We start from the raw sequence: 14,462 nt of genomic DNA, 5'->3' as shown, positions 1-14,462 counted from the left end.
TGTCTTTGCTCCAAGTAAAACCTCCCAGATTCAGATTGTACTCACTGCATTGTTTTAGTTCTGATCGTGATCTTAACCAAGAAAAAACTCTGGATTATTTAGATGCATTGCATGCAAGATCCATTCAACACATGCAGTTATTGTTGGAATAAAGAAAGTTCATTACTATACCTGAGCACCCAAGTCTTGAAATTCTTTGCAAGCTTCTGGGAACACATCATATGCAATAACTGGATATCCATGTTTAACCAGGTTTTTTGCCATTGGATTTCCCATGTTACCCAGCCCAATGAATCCAACTGGGGTTTTGGAAGCCATTGCCCTAGAACACACTGATTTCAAAACAATAAATATCAATATATCTGTATTATAGAGTAATGTGTAACAATGATGTAACAAAAGTTAGCACGTAATCTGTTTTCATTGATTTAAACAACTTTACGCTTAAAAATGGTATAAATGTGAATCCTATTCTACACAATTTAAACCATGAATTATAGCTCACATTGGGCCACATATACCATCCCAGAATGATTTTTCTACATATCAAAGAAAATTATTTTAATTATGAAAATGTGGGTGTTTCAAAAAGTACAGTAATAAACTTCAGCAACATCCCTGAAAGCTAAGGTCTGAGAAGAGCTCAAACACAGACTTAAAATATACAGGCTTGTCTGTATTTTGTTATATGTCTAAATCCTAAACTGGATATGCAAAATCAAATTTTATATATATTTTACAGATGCCTTATTTACAGCTTTGGTTGCAGCCTTAGGATATAGCACCTGTCCTTTAGAAATGGACTGAGGATGCCACTTCATTTCAGGCAGCCCCTCACAGATAGTAACTGCAGTCTTCTGATCGTGCATTCAGATATAAGCCACTAACTTAAAGGTAAAAGTCTCCGTAATAAATCATTGCAAATCCTTTGAGCCATGTAATCACAGTTTAAAAGCAAATACTGAAAACCAGAACAAACTATAGCATAAACCACAAAATTATGAAATTTTTATAGGAATAACTCCTGTAGTCTATTTGCTGTACTACTAAGAACTATAAAGCATAACCTACAATCTGTGGAAAACGCTGCAGTTTCAGCAAGTTACTTTTTAAAGTAGGTAGTGAGTATCAAATGCCGGACAGTAAGTAGCATTGCAGGCATTCATCTGCTGCAATCACTGTCTCATCACTCTAAAACTCCTAATGTAAGGGCAGCACAATTTGGCAGTGCTGAGATTTCTTTGCCAATTACTTAAAATAATTTCTCTTTTACAACAAAGAAAAAATTTATGCAGAATAAATACTAAGGCATGTGGCAACTAAGCAGGCAGAAACAAGGCTAACTACGGAACTGCAGTAACTCTGAAGCGTACATACAGAAAATGTGCCTAAGCTGGATCGAGACTCTAAGAGGTCTCAATGCTTAGCAAAGAATCCTCTCTAGGCCAATAACACTTGATTAATCATTTTAAAGTCTTTCTGACTTTAAGCTCCTTCTTAGCCAGCAATGGTCATGCTCTTTCATCTGTAGCACTATTTTGAAAGTGCCACATTTAATAAATCAGGTTCGTTGAAAGAACTTTGGTCTGGGACAGTTTCCACAGATGCCTGCAGCAATTACATAGCTAAAGAAGTAGCACAATTTAAAACAAAACTGCACTGGGAAAATGCTTAATGCAAACTGAGATAAGTCAGGAAAAGAGCACATTACTTTTTTAAGAAGTGCTACATGTCAAGTCTAGGAATCAAATGAACAAAGAGCCTAAAACACCATCATCAGCCATAGTAATCATCTTGGAGTCTTTTCTTCTCATAGTTTCGATGAGTCAGTCTTCCCCAGTATATCATTTACGCTAATCTAAAATTGCTCCTTTTGTTACCCAAAGCTTCCAGCTTCCTGAGAAGGTTCAAGTCCCAGTTTGCAGCACCTTTCTTTCTCTGTCCTTTAATATCAGTGGATCTTATTTACCTTGACTTCAGTAAAGCTTTCAAAACAGCCTCTTCTAATATCCCAGTAGCCAAATGGGGAAAGTATGCACTGGACTGGACTGCAAGAAATATTTTTGGACTGTTGGGCTTAAATAACAGCGCTCAGTGGTTCAAAAACTAGCAACAGTCAGTTATGTGTGATGTTCCTCATGGATCAATAATGGGGCTGCTGCTGTTTAAAAATTTCATCAATGACCATGATGACGGGACATAAGTGCCCTGAGCAAGATTATGTGTGACATCAAACTGGGGGGAATGGCTGAAAAACTGCAGGGTAGGGCTGCCATTCAGAAAGACTGGAGAAATGGGCCTCAAGAAGCTCAGCAAAGACAAATACAACATCCTGTACTTGGGGCAGGAGACATCAGTGCAGGCTGAGGACCAGCTAGACATGCAGCAGCTCTGCAGAACCTGTGGATTCCCACAGACAACATCATGAGTCAGCAAAAGGTTAAAGACATACTGTGCGTTACATTAGCAAGAGCATATCCAACAAGTCAAAGAAATTGGGGATTCCATTCCACACACCACAATACACAAGAGATGTGATCAAACTGCAGACAGCCCAACAGACATCAAGTAGTATGACTGAGGAGCTGGAGAATATGGTGTCTGAGCAGAGGCTACAGGAACTGTCTTTGCTTAACTTGGAGAAGCAAAGGCTAATTGCAATCTTCTACTACCTACGGAACAGAAGGGAAGAAGAGTTACAGAGCAAATTAAGTCAGATTCTTCACAGAGGTGCACAACAATGGGACATGGGGCAATGGCCAAAAGTTTAGGAAGGGAAATTCTGGCTGGAAATAAGAAAAGCATCCCTGATGAGGAGAAAGGTTCTGCAGTGGAACAGGCTACACAGAGAGGTGATGCAACCTCCATCCTTAGAGCAAGCCTGGAGCAACCTGATCTAGCTTTACAGTTAGCTTTGCTTCCAAATCTCAGTTTTCTTTGTTTCGGTGAATTCCAAGTAACCTCATCAGAACTATAAATCTGGCTACTGTGTTTAGGCTTATTCTTGTAGACTCTTCAATTTTATTCTGATCTCTTCTTTTCTCTCACCATATCGTGGACATCTAACCATCACCTCAAACTAAACATCAAGAAATCTCTTAATTGTCTTCAGAAAACTTCCTTGATACCTTTTTTCTTTATCAGTTCTGACACCAGCAGTGATGCGCGTCACTCATACCTACAGCCTAGAAGACCCATCCATGAACTACTTAAATCTCATTGCTTCCTCCTTCATCATATCTGAGATACCAACTACTCAGAACCTGGCCACCTGCCTCAACAGACATAATCTTGCCTTGATATTCATGGAAATACTGGGAATTCAGAATTACGTTTTATCCATGCTACTTTCTGTCACTCCTCTACATCCTACCTTACTTTTCTCTACCATGTCACATAAGACTGCTTTGCTTTCATGACTTCATGGCTATCATCACGTTACTATTAAACATCAACTGGTAATTGGACTGCAATGACAGGCCTATTGCCAACAAGCAGTTCTATTACTTCTCTAAGGCAGCTCTTCACAATGTAAATACCCATGAAACTAACTCATTCTTATACTGTAAGGCCTTCCTTAAAACTATTCACTGTGCAACATCTCCAGAAGGCATAGCAACAGTTAGGCTGGAACATGAGGCGACATGCTGATTGGTAGTATTAGTTTTGTGCCACTGTTTTCTATTCTTTCCGCCTTTGTCTGTCTCTGTTGATCTTTTTGGGGGGTCTTAGTTTATGAATCAGGGACCATTTGCTATTGTGTGCTATTTAGAACACACTCAAATCCACAGGAGTTGGGACCTGTTAAAGAACTAGTCATTCCTGGCTCAGTTTCTGACTTCTTAGTTTGGTTTAACTTTTCACAGCCCAGCACTAAATTAGCCACTTTAAATTGATATAATTTGATTAACAGCTTTGAAAAACCTCCAGATCCCCAGGTACTCAAATACAGGAAAACTGCTTTAAAGGACTGACGAAATTACAGACATAGCTAATAGAGCTGATTTCCATTACATTTGAATCAACTGCATTTAGAATCACGGCCTACTTTTTAATGACTACTTAAGACAGTGGGGGTTTGCCAAACCGAGGATGTTTAAGATAACATGATTTTTCACATCATCATGTTAGATGAAATTCCACAGGTGCTATCACAGAAAGTGATGTCCAGCTTGAATATCTAGGCACTGTTTACCATTTGATATGTGGCACAGGCTTGGTTTTGAAATAACTGTATAATTCAAACATCTAAGCATTGATATTCTGCAAAACCACATACACGTACACTTAACTAATCCCTTTAATTGTATAAGCATTTGCAGAAACTGTCCCTGTGGTATTGAGTCCATTTTACTTCAACCATAAAATCTACAGTAACCTGCTGCAATCGCATGGCTGGAAAAATGCCCAGTCCTCATTCAACTTCTAACAGAGGGCAGAACATCACAAGTAGGAACAAGAGAAGCTAGTTTTAAAATAATCACTGAAACCATGTGCAACTAAGTCTCCTTCACTGGGAACAGAACCAGCGACATAGGTTAATCTATAGATCAAGTTAATTGTCAGCAAAACCAGGTACAGCTACACTGACTCCAAAGAATTTGGGCTTCTCCCAGGAGATCCTTCATTATTCTCTTGAGGGACCATGTGCTCACAGAGCCCTGTGACTATGAAGACTCTGCTGAGGAGGAGGATCAATTTATGACCCTCTGGCTATATTGCGGGGTTATAAACAATATGGATAAAAATGTATTGACATGCTTTGAAAAGTCAGCCTACTGTAGAAACACTTGGCCTAAGCTACAGTTTCACGAGAATTCTACCTTAAAAATAATTTAATTAAAAAATCAGCAAGAGTTTATGAATCTCTGAATGCCTTTTCTTGAACAAAATGCATCCATTAAGAGAGTAAATTCAGAAATGCACAGATTGCAATCCTGTCCTTAGAATACCTGGCCTGCCAATGGACTAAAACTTGTCTTTTCAAGCTTCTACATAAAGATACTGAAAGCAATTTTTTTTTTTTACCTGAATGATGACAGTTACAAGTTTAGATCGTTTCAGATGTTTACATTTCATTTTACACTATCCCCCAAAGTAATGACTCTTACAGTTTCAAGAAAGAATTTCAGCTCCAGTGGTGTCTTGAATTCACTGCAAATAATAGACTGCACTGATGCTATAATACACAGTGCAGAGGATACCTCTTTGTATTCAAACAAAAAGGAACTAATAGCTGGATAGGACCACAGACAGTAGAGCTGGAAAAGGGCCAATATGCTTGTACTCTGAGGGAAAGCACAGTCGAACTGGCCAAGAACAGGACTGAGGAAACCAGTAACTCACAAATTGTGATCTCAAATGTATTACTTATTTTTGGCTTTATAAAATCTATTTTGAACCATGCTCACCAAAACGTCTAGCTCCTGGGACAGAATCCCTAACTCCACAGCCAAATGAAACCAATAAATCTGGCACAAGGCATAACAGCCTACATATTCCTGTCCCATATGGATTTCCTAATCAAGAGTGGTTGCAAGTCATATTAATATTCTTGATCTCTCTGGATCAGTGCATCTTGAGCTCTTTTCCAATCCAGTAGGTGAGATTTAACTGGAGCATGGGAAGATGCCCAGAAGAAGCTCAACTACTGAAGCTGCTGGTTTTGCTCAAGGCTTTATGAGAAAGTACAGTTGCATATGAAGTAACTTGACAAGGAGAAGAAAACATGATGACAACTCAATATAAGCCACTAAATGAAGGATCCTGTCACTGATTTAGCATCTTCAGTTCTGGTACAAGTACAACAGAAGATACCAACCCTTTTCTCCTTCCTGCTTTGAAAGAAAAGATCAGAGAGAGCTTCTGTGGTTTTGTGTTTTGTGCAGACTTCTCTATGGAAACTCATAAAACCTCTACTGAACTAGATCCTGGAGGGAACTAGATGCAGAAACTTAGACGTTGAAAGGCCAGCTGTACATGGGCAGAATTAGGTCCTTCTGCTCCTAGAAGCTTTGCCAATGGAATTTAAATTGCCCCAGGGTCACAGGCTTTTAAAGGTTATGCAATGATTTTGAGAACTGCACTCTGCCAAAATCATAATTTAAGAAGACTACAAGACTCTAAATTTGGCCAGCTTTACACTGAAAACATCCCACTTGCTTTTCCTTGCCTCTGTAAAGGTCTGCTGATGAAAAACAGACATGCTAGCTTGTAACAGTCAGAGTCGTCTTACCTCATTTTTCTTATCTGCAGCTATACCTCATTAAATGTTTGCTAATACATTAAAGACAAAAACATGCAGTAAGTACTTTTCATCTAAAGAGAATATCAAGTGTACACTTGATCCCTTAATTAAATAATGTGCTGGACTTCTGAGCAGCAGGTCTTTCTGTCATAATCCTTGCTTAGTAATTAATGCGCCTCTGCACCAGTGCACGGAATCATTCAACCGTTCAAACACAGCTCCTGCATCAACAAAAGTACTAATTTAACTATTAACTGCATGGGTCCCTACTACTCATCCAAAACTATTTGTAAGGACATTTTCATTCTCTAGCAGGGTACTGTCTTTTTTGATGAACAGCTCCTTCAGCTGATGAATCTTCATTCAACAGAAAATCTTCCTTTCTCAGCCATCACAACTCATTAACCTCCCCTTCAATCCCCCTAACAGTCCCCAAGAAGGACTTCTTCACATCCATCAAATATGTATGTTTAAATAAGGTCACACACACCCTCTCCATGAAGCACCTTTTCCAGCCAGTGCCAGCTGCAGATCACAAGACTACATGGTCTCTATCCAACTTGCTAATACACAAACACACCTAAGACGTTCCTCTGAAATTTGCCCTCAGCTACTTTCCTCCTAGATGATCTAACAGCCTCTGGTATAAACATACAGAAGAAACAATCCATCATGGTCTGTGCTAGCTGCAAAGAGCAACGGACTGAGTAACTAAGGAGTATTCAATGAGTGAATGAAGACAGCCCGCTCGCTAACCAAGCTGTGGCGCTGGACAGCTCTCAGAGCTGGCAGAGTTCCTCCACTAGGATGGCATTTCACTCAGGACGTTGATGAAATCACTACTCAAAAGACAACTTTTAGACTACTCAAAACTAAAGAAAAGGATGGCAAACCTAATAAACACAGCAGATGTACAGAAACCTCGACATATAACTAAGCAGCAGAGATCAGCAGTTAAGAAGGCTTAATGCTTAGACCTTCAACCCGTAAGCACTTAAAGGAGTCAGCAGGACTTCCACCACAGTCACTACTGACTGAAATTCTGTTCTATGGAAGTTTTTTGGGAGAGTCACAATTTCTTCTTAGACTTAGTCACACTTTCTTACTCAGGTCTTCAGGCAAAGACAAACTATGTTTTTCAACTTTAAAGGCCAGTGTACTGTTTTGGTTTGCTTTTCACACCCTGGGCTCACCAAGAAACAAGACCCCTTCCATCTTCTCGACATTAAAGATGACCATTGGAATACTGACCAAGACAGTGGATTTCAAAGCTTTTACAGAAGTATCCAAGAGCTACCATGCACAGCAAGTTCAAAATACACTGAAAGCTACTGCTTGCGTGGTATCACAAAAGGCACTAAATACACACACAGGTCTCCTGTATTTAACTTTACTAGCATGTGACCAATATGCCTGCTGCACCTGAGCTATTACTTTGCACACCATCAGAGCTGCAACTATAAAAAAAAAAAGTTAAAGTGTTAGTGGAAAAGACAGTCAAGTCAAAATAACACTGAAAGCTAATTTCAAAATTAAATGTCAAACAGTATTCATTGATCAGTTTAAATGAGGTTTTAAAGGAGTTACTTAGAAGTAATTAATTCCTGAAACACTTTGTTAAGCATCAAGATTTTAGAACCACATACAACTTAAAATAATATATTTCTTCCACTTTGCTACCTGAAAAACCTTCACCTGTTTGTTGGGAGCCTAACTATACAGTGGCATACATGAGCAACAGAGTGCTACTGAGATGACATTGAAAAGACAACTTAATGTGTATTTTCAGTTATCTACTTCAGCAGGTAAACTACTTGGAAACAGCAGCGTGATTTTCAGGACTCTGAAAAGGGGAAACGTCTAGGTCCAGTTCTGCAAATATTCCTCTTCACTTGCACCCACACGGCATTTAAAGGTGTTTGCACCTTCCAGTGCCCATGAACCAGCCATACGTGTGTGTGCGCCTGCGGAGCTGGGACGGGAAGAAGTGCCACTGGATTTACCTTCAGTTTAAGGAAAATACTCGGGTGCAATGATCAAGAGGGCTGAACAGCCCAAACCTAAGTGACAGGTACCGCTAACGTGTCGCTGGTGCCACAGGAAACCTTCGCGGGCTCTGATGATTTCCAGGCATGCTCCCTCAGCCGAACGAGTGAAGACACTGAGCAAAGCCACTCCGGCACGGCCGCAAATAACGCGGCAGCTGGAGCCGCTCCGCGGGAGCGCCCCGTGCCAGCGCAGAGCCCCCCGCGCTCCCCCGGGCGGCCCCTCACCGGGGGCGCTGCCCGGCGCGGCGACTCCGGGGCCCGCCAGGCAGGGCCGCCCGTTGCACCGGGCCCGTCGGGCGCGGAGGGCCGCGGCCGCCAAGGGCAGCGCGGCGGCAGCACTCCCCGGCCGAGCCCCGGGAAAGGCCCGGTCTTTCCCCGCCCGGCAGTCAGAGCGGAGCCGCTGGAGCCGAGGGGAGGGGCAGGTCCTTACCCATCGCCGCGCGGGCGGCACGCACCCGCCTGTGCCAGCGCCACCAGCCCGCAGGTCCCCCGAGCACCACAGCCGCGGCCATGCTGCGCCCCCGCGCCGAGTGACCTCCGGCCAGCCACCACCCGCCCCGGCACCTCCCCACCCACCGCCCGCCACGCTGTGAGCGGCAGATACCGCAGCCAACCACAGACACCCCTCGGCGGGATCCAGCCAATGGGAGAGCAAGCTTCCTCCCCGCGGCCGGCCGGCTCCGCCCGCCGCCCCGTGACGGATGGGGCGGGCCCGGCTACCCGCGCCTGGAGCGCGGAGCGGGGCGGGGCGGGGGCCGGGCAGGCGCTGGGGCGTCTTATTGGGGCAGCAGGGCCGGCGGCGGGGCTGCGAGCGACTCTGTGCCGCTGCCTGCGGCTCTCCCCGGGGCGGTGTCTCCTGCCAGCCCTCCTTGCCTGCGCCTGACGGCTGTGGCTTCCCTTTCCTGACGCTTGGCTGAGAGGAGGCAGGGCCGGGTGTTTGGCGGAGGCGGTCTGTGGTGCGAGACGGTGGGGACGCGCGGCCTGGCCGTGTGAGGGCTGAGGTAGCCTGCGGTAAACGGCGGCCTCGGGGTGAGGGAGCGGGCCGCCTTGCGCGCCGTTTTTGCCCAGTCAGATGGCAAATAAGCGCCGGAGCTTGTGACTGGCTTCATCGTTGTGGTGGGTTGAGCCTGGCTGGATGCAAGGTGCCCACCAAAGCTCCTCTACCGCTCCCTTCCCCAGCAGGGCCAGGGAGAGAGAATACATCGAAAGGCCTGTTGGTTGAGATAAGGGCAGAACAATCGCTCAGGAATTGCCATCACGGGCAAAACCAGCTCAACTTGAGAAAAATTTAATTTATTACCAATCAAATCAGAGTAGGATAATAAGAAATAAAAACTAAGTCTTAAAAACACCTTGCCCCCACCCCTCCCTTCTTGGGTCAGTCTCATTCCCTCTTTTCTCTACCTCCTTCCCCTGCAGTGGTGCAGGGGGATGGGGAATGGGGGCTTTGGCCAGCTCATCACGCATTGTCTCTGCTGTTCTTTTCCCCCTCAGGAGGAGGGCTCCTCATGCTCTTCATCTGTTCCCATGTGGAGTACCTCCCATGGGTGACAGTCTTAAACTTCTCCAGCATGAGTCCTTCCCACAGGCTACAGTTCATGAACTGTTCCAGCGTGGGTCCTTTCCACAGGGTGCAGTCCTTCAGGAACAGTCTGTTCCAGCGTGGGTCCCCCCCTGGGGTCACAAGCCCTGCCAGCAAACCTGCTCCAGTGTGGGTTTCTCTCTACAGGGCCACAGGTCCTGCCAGCAAACCTGCTCTAGCGCAGCTTCCCACGGGTCACAGCCTCCTTTAGCCACATCCATCTGCTCCAGCATGGGTCATCCATGGGCTGCAGGTGGATATCTGTTCAAATGTGGACCTCCATGGGCCGAGGGGGACAGCCTGCCTCACCATGGTCTTTACCACGGGCTGCAGGGGAACCTGCTCCAGTGCCTGGAGCGCCTCCTCCTCCTACTACTTCACTGCCTGCAGGGCTGTTGCTCTCACATTCTCACTCCTCTCTCCAGCTGCAATTGCTCTTGCCTAGTTCCCCTCCCCTGCTTAGATATGTTAACCCAGAGCTGCTACCACTGTCGCTGGTGGGCTGGGCCTTGGCTAGCAGCGGATCCGTCTTGGAGCCAGCTGGTATTGGCTCTACTGGACACTGGGGAAGTTTCTAGCAGCTTCTCATAGAAGCCAACCCTGTAGTCTCCCACTACTAAAACCTTGCCACACAAACCCAAAACAATCATGTCCAGAGCACGGTTCCCAAAGGCCTAATACAGGTTTTATCAACATCAGTAAGATTTGTATTTGAACAAGCTAGCAAGAGCTGTGCTGCTCAGCTGCAGCCTAAAGTCTAACAGGGCTTTGAGACCTTGCTGGCAGTCCAGGGAGAGAGAGCTTCAGGTGCTGCAGGGCTGTGAGGGAGCAAGCCAGGCTCTGAGACAGGGCATGCTGGAGGCAGGCAAATGCTGCCTCCTTGGAGTAAGGCTTCAGCTCCGGTCCTGCATCTGCCGCGTTCATCCCTCTTGAACAAAACTTATTTTCATGACAAAAACCCTTGCCTTAGTTTCTCATGGAGGAGTGCTGGGTACTCCCTCGGTCATCAGGTTACTCTTGCTAGGTCAGAGCTTTTTTGGTAGCTGTTACGTAGTATCATTTACAGACTTCTGGGAGAATGTAGTGGTCAGGAGTACAGGTCTAACCAAGTCAGCTGTTCACTCATATGTTAGCACAGAAAGAACAGGCTCAATGTATTAGCTTGCTTCTTCTATCAGTACCATAATACATTTTTTTATATTTGCCCCTATAAAGCAGTGGACAATACACAGTTAAATTAACCTAGCCCGACGTAAAGGAATTTCGTGGGCAGTGAAGGTGGCTGTGGTTATATAGTAGCTTTTTTCTGGCATGTGTGAGTGCTACTGCTCAACAGGCCGATCTCCTGCCTTCACCCAGCTGCTGCTTTCTCTCATTGCCTCTCACTCAGTATGACTATGAGCACCCAGTATGGCTTGAGAAGAAAAAAAGAACCCTGCAGCTAAGGCAATGGAAAGAGTCACACAAAAACTGAAACTCTTTAATTTGCTAGCACTTTGCAAAACATCTGAAGCCCCAGAGACTCATATGTACCAATATTTTCATAAGCTCACTTGTCTCTTCCACCATGCCATTTGAAGATCGCCAAGTGAATGAAGCTACTGAGCTCTGTTTACTTTTCTCCTCAGTGGTGACAAGGTTGACAACCATCTTGAACACAAATTTTGTTGGTAGAAGTGTGATTCCTCACTGAGGCAGCTCTGCTGGCAGAAATCTGTACTGAGGTGTCATCCAAATAAGGCCTTTCAAAGTTATTAAAACCTGAATTTTACACGTAATCACACAGAACTTTGAAAACATGATTTTTTGCCTTCCAGCCCAATTCTTCACTGCCTTACATTTTCAGAGCAATTGGTGCTTTTCCAGCTGGCTGTAGAGTCCTATCAAATCTGAACTGAGTGAGAAAAGTGATTAGTTTTATTTTTGAGGGGGTTAAGAATAGATAGGTGGATCAAGTGAAGACTCTAATGCTACACTCAATGTGGTCCTTGCATTCAGATTTTTACCTCTCATTACAAGATGCAGCTTTACATGCATAGCTGTATCCTTCTCTAGACCTTTATCATGTCTAAGAGGGTTTTTTACTTGTGTAGGTAGAAGTAAAACATTCTTTGTTTAAAAGGTATTATGAGGAGAATTTCACTTTGTACCAGCATAATAAAAATACACTATAACCACTTCCAAACAAAGCATGAGAAACTGTTAAAGGAGAGTCCTATTGATAAAAGAGTATCAGACAACCTTATATTACTTGGCCAACACACCTGTGAATCAACTTTATTTTTACAGACATGTCCACTGTTACCTTACTATAGTTTTTACATTGCTTTTGTACAGAGCATGCTTTTGCAGACAGATGAAATTCCTTGAGATTAGATTAAATGGAATCTCTGCTCACATAATGAACATCATGATCATGTCATGATATAACTGATACTAGTAGTTTAGTACGTTTAAGGTAGCCAGTATGAGAAGGAAGCGTTTGCAGGACTAGGTGGTGCAGGGCTACCATACTGTAGAGCATTTGTGGAAGGGAGAAAATTAAATTAATAGTGTTGCTGTGGTTTTTATTTTCTCCAAAATGCCCTCTAGTGATGTTTGAACTTCTAGTAGGCTTATAGTAAAGTTAGCTCATTTTGTTAAAAATAATTTTGCCTTTCATAAAATTTTTATCTCACTATAAATCAAGACTTCCTAGTTAATTTTGGTTTTTGTGTTATTTCTTTACCAACCTAATTACATTCTTTCCACAGAAAATAAAGAAAAAAAGCTTTGTTAACTTCAAAATACTTTTAAGTAATTAGCCATGAAAGCTTTTACTTATATTAAAACCCAGGATAAAATTGTTCTGTTTTTTTTCCAACAAAGCAGCAGTATGTCCTTACTCACACCTAGTAAGATAGTGTTTCATAAAGATTTGTATGTGATGATTTCTGCAACTGTTAACTAGTTAAAATGCAAATAAATTGTTATTTGTATAGCTTGGTTCCTCAAATCACTATTTTTTCCTTGAGTTAAGAATGGGGATACATACCTCATTTGAGTGCATACAGCCTCTAATTTTAAAGTAAAATGATTTAAAGTAATGTGAGTGAAGTCTAAAATTGTCTATAAAAATAAATTCATTAGGTATTTTAAAATACCTGGAAGTGCCAAAAAGACTTTCCAGAAATCAGTGATTACACTGCAAACATGCCACAAAGGTGAACTGTTAACAAGTGTGCCTTTGCCAGGGGTAGGAAGATTGCCAACATTTAATTGGCTTTAAAGTTTTGTTCTATCAATGGTGTATTGTATCTTAAAAGCAGTAATGCCTACCTTATTATTTAGGCATGAAATGAGACCTCAAAATATCTGACTGATTATGGCAGCAAGGAACTATTTTCTGAAGGAAAACTTGCTAGCCTACTTGTTGCTGTAGTGTAGGTAGGGTTCAGTTTTTACAACACATAAAAATAGAACAGTATAAAAATCATATGAGAATGACAAGTAGTAAACCTGTAACTGGTATGTATCTGTTTTCATCAGTAGATCTTACAGTGCTTTATAAAAAAAGAGTACAGATGTCATTATAAGAACCGATCTTTTAGTTGTCAAACCCATTTAAGTCATGTTGCTCCCCAAACCTAGATATACCTGGAGCTCTGCCTCAGTCAGTCCAGTCAGTTCAATTGCTTTTTGACAGCTTTCTATACCAGACCTTTGAAATGAGTAGGATTTAAAAAAAAATCCCCACTGCTTTTGCCCCAGCTGTTCATCCCGATCCTTGCATTACAATTTATGGCCCTCTCAGGTATGCCAATGTAACTGTTGTTAATCCTTTCGCTCATCTGTTTGACAGTCTGTCCCAACGAATGCTTGCACTGGCACACTGGTCCTCACGCTGGAGGGACTGAATGGGCCAAGCTGGAATGAGTGAGTGGGACAGAAAGCTCTTAAATCCTAAACTACTGGGTATTGGTAATGTAAAACCAAATTCTTGGTCATGGGAAGACTAACGAGGTTCAAAGTGTCGTATAACACACAGTGACAGAAAAGGGAAAGAGAATGCAACTTTCTTGACACTCATTATCATATAACCATGTCATACCCATTACCATTATTACCATGTTCATTAAGCCACATTGCCTTGCTATTACTAATGCATAGTTGCCATATCATCTGGCTTTGTAGACTGCTGCTGGCACATTTCTGCAGGATATGAGAACTGTGGGGAAAAAGATACAGTACCTTTATACTGCATAGCCCTGTATCCCTGTATCCCAGCTTGTTAGATCATCAAAAACTTGTGTATATTTACTTACATCATACCCAATGAATGCTCAGTGATGTTGTAAATCTAAATCTTTGTTTTTAAGTGGCTCAGATTTATTTTCTTATGCTGTAAGAAGTATGTGGAGACCTTAGGTGTGCTCCATAACATTTGTGATGTTGTAACATGGATGTTAAAACATAAGAACTTGTCAGAGCACTTGTAATACAGAAAGCAGCTGCTATATTTTTCTGTCTGCTGGTACATTGTGTTCATTAAGTTCCAGGAGACCTAAAGAAACATAAACAAATGTGTAAATATAAAATAATGTAA

The 14,462-nt window shown here is 42.9% G+C and overlaps 1 protein-coding gene across 1 annotated transcript in view; it reads right to left on the bottom strand.

Annotated features, from left to right (window-relative positions):
- Window positions 1-8,869, bottom strand: part of HIBADH (3-hydroxyisobutyrate dehydrogenase) — an 84,902-nt gene extending 76,033 nt beyond the window's left edge. The window contains exons 1-2 of the mRNA XM_055708856.1: window positions 8,726-8,869; window positions 172-332 (exon numbers count right to left, since the gene is read on the bottom strand). Coding sequence (XP_055564831.1) covers window positions 172-332; window positions 8,726-8,807 — 243 coding nt within the window. The 5' untranslated portion in view covers window positions 8,808-8,869. The remainder of the gene's footprint in view (window positions 1-171; window positions 333-8,725) is intronic.
- Between the last annotated feature and the right edge of the window lie 5,593 nt (window positions 8,870-14,462).

The sequence above is a fragment of the Falco cherrug genome, chromosome 4, assembly GCF_023634085.1.
Source record: "Falco cherrug isolate bFalChe1 chromosome 4, bFalChe1.pri, whole genome shotgun sequence".
Lineage (NCBI taxonomy): Eukaryota > Metazoa > Chordata > Aves > Falconiformes > Falconidae > Falco > Falco cherrug.
This window is presented reverse-complemented; position numbering and strand designations above follow the sequence as displayed.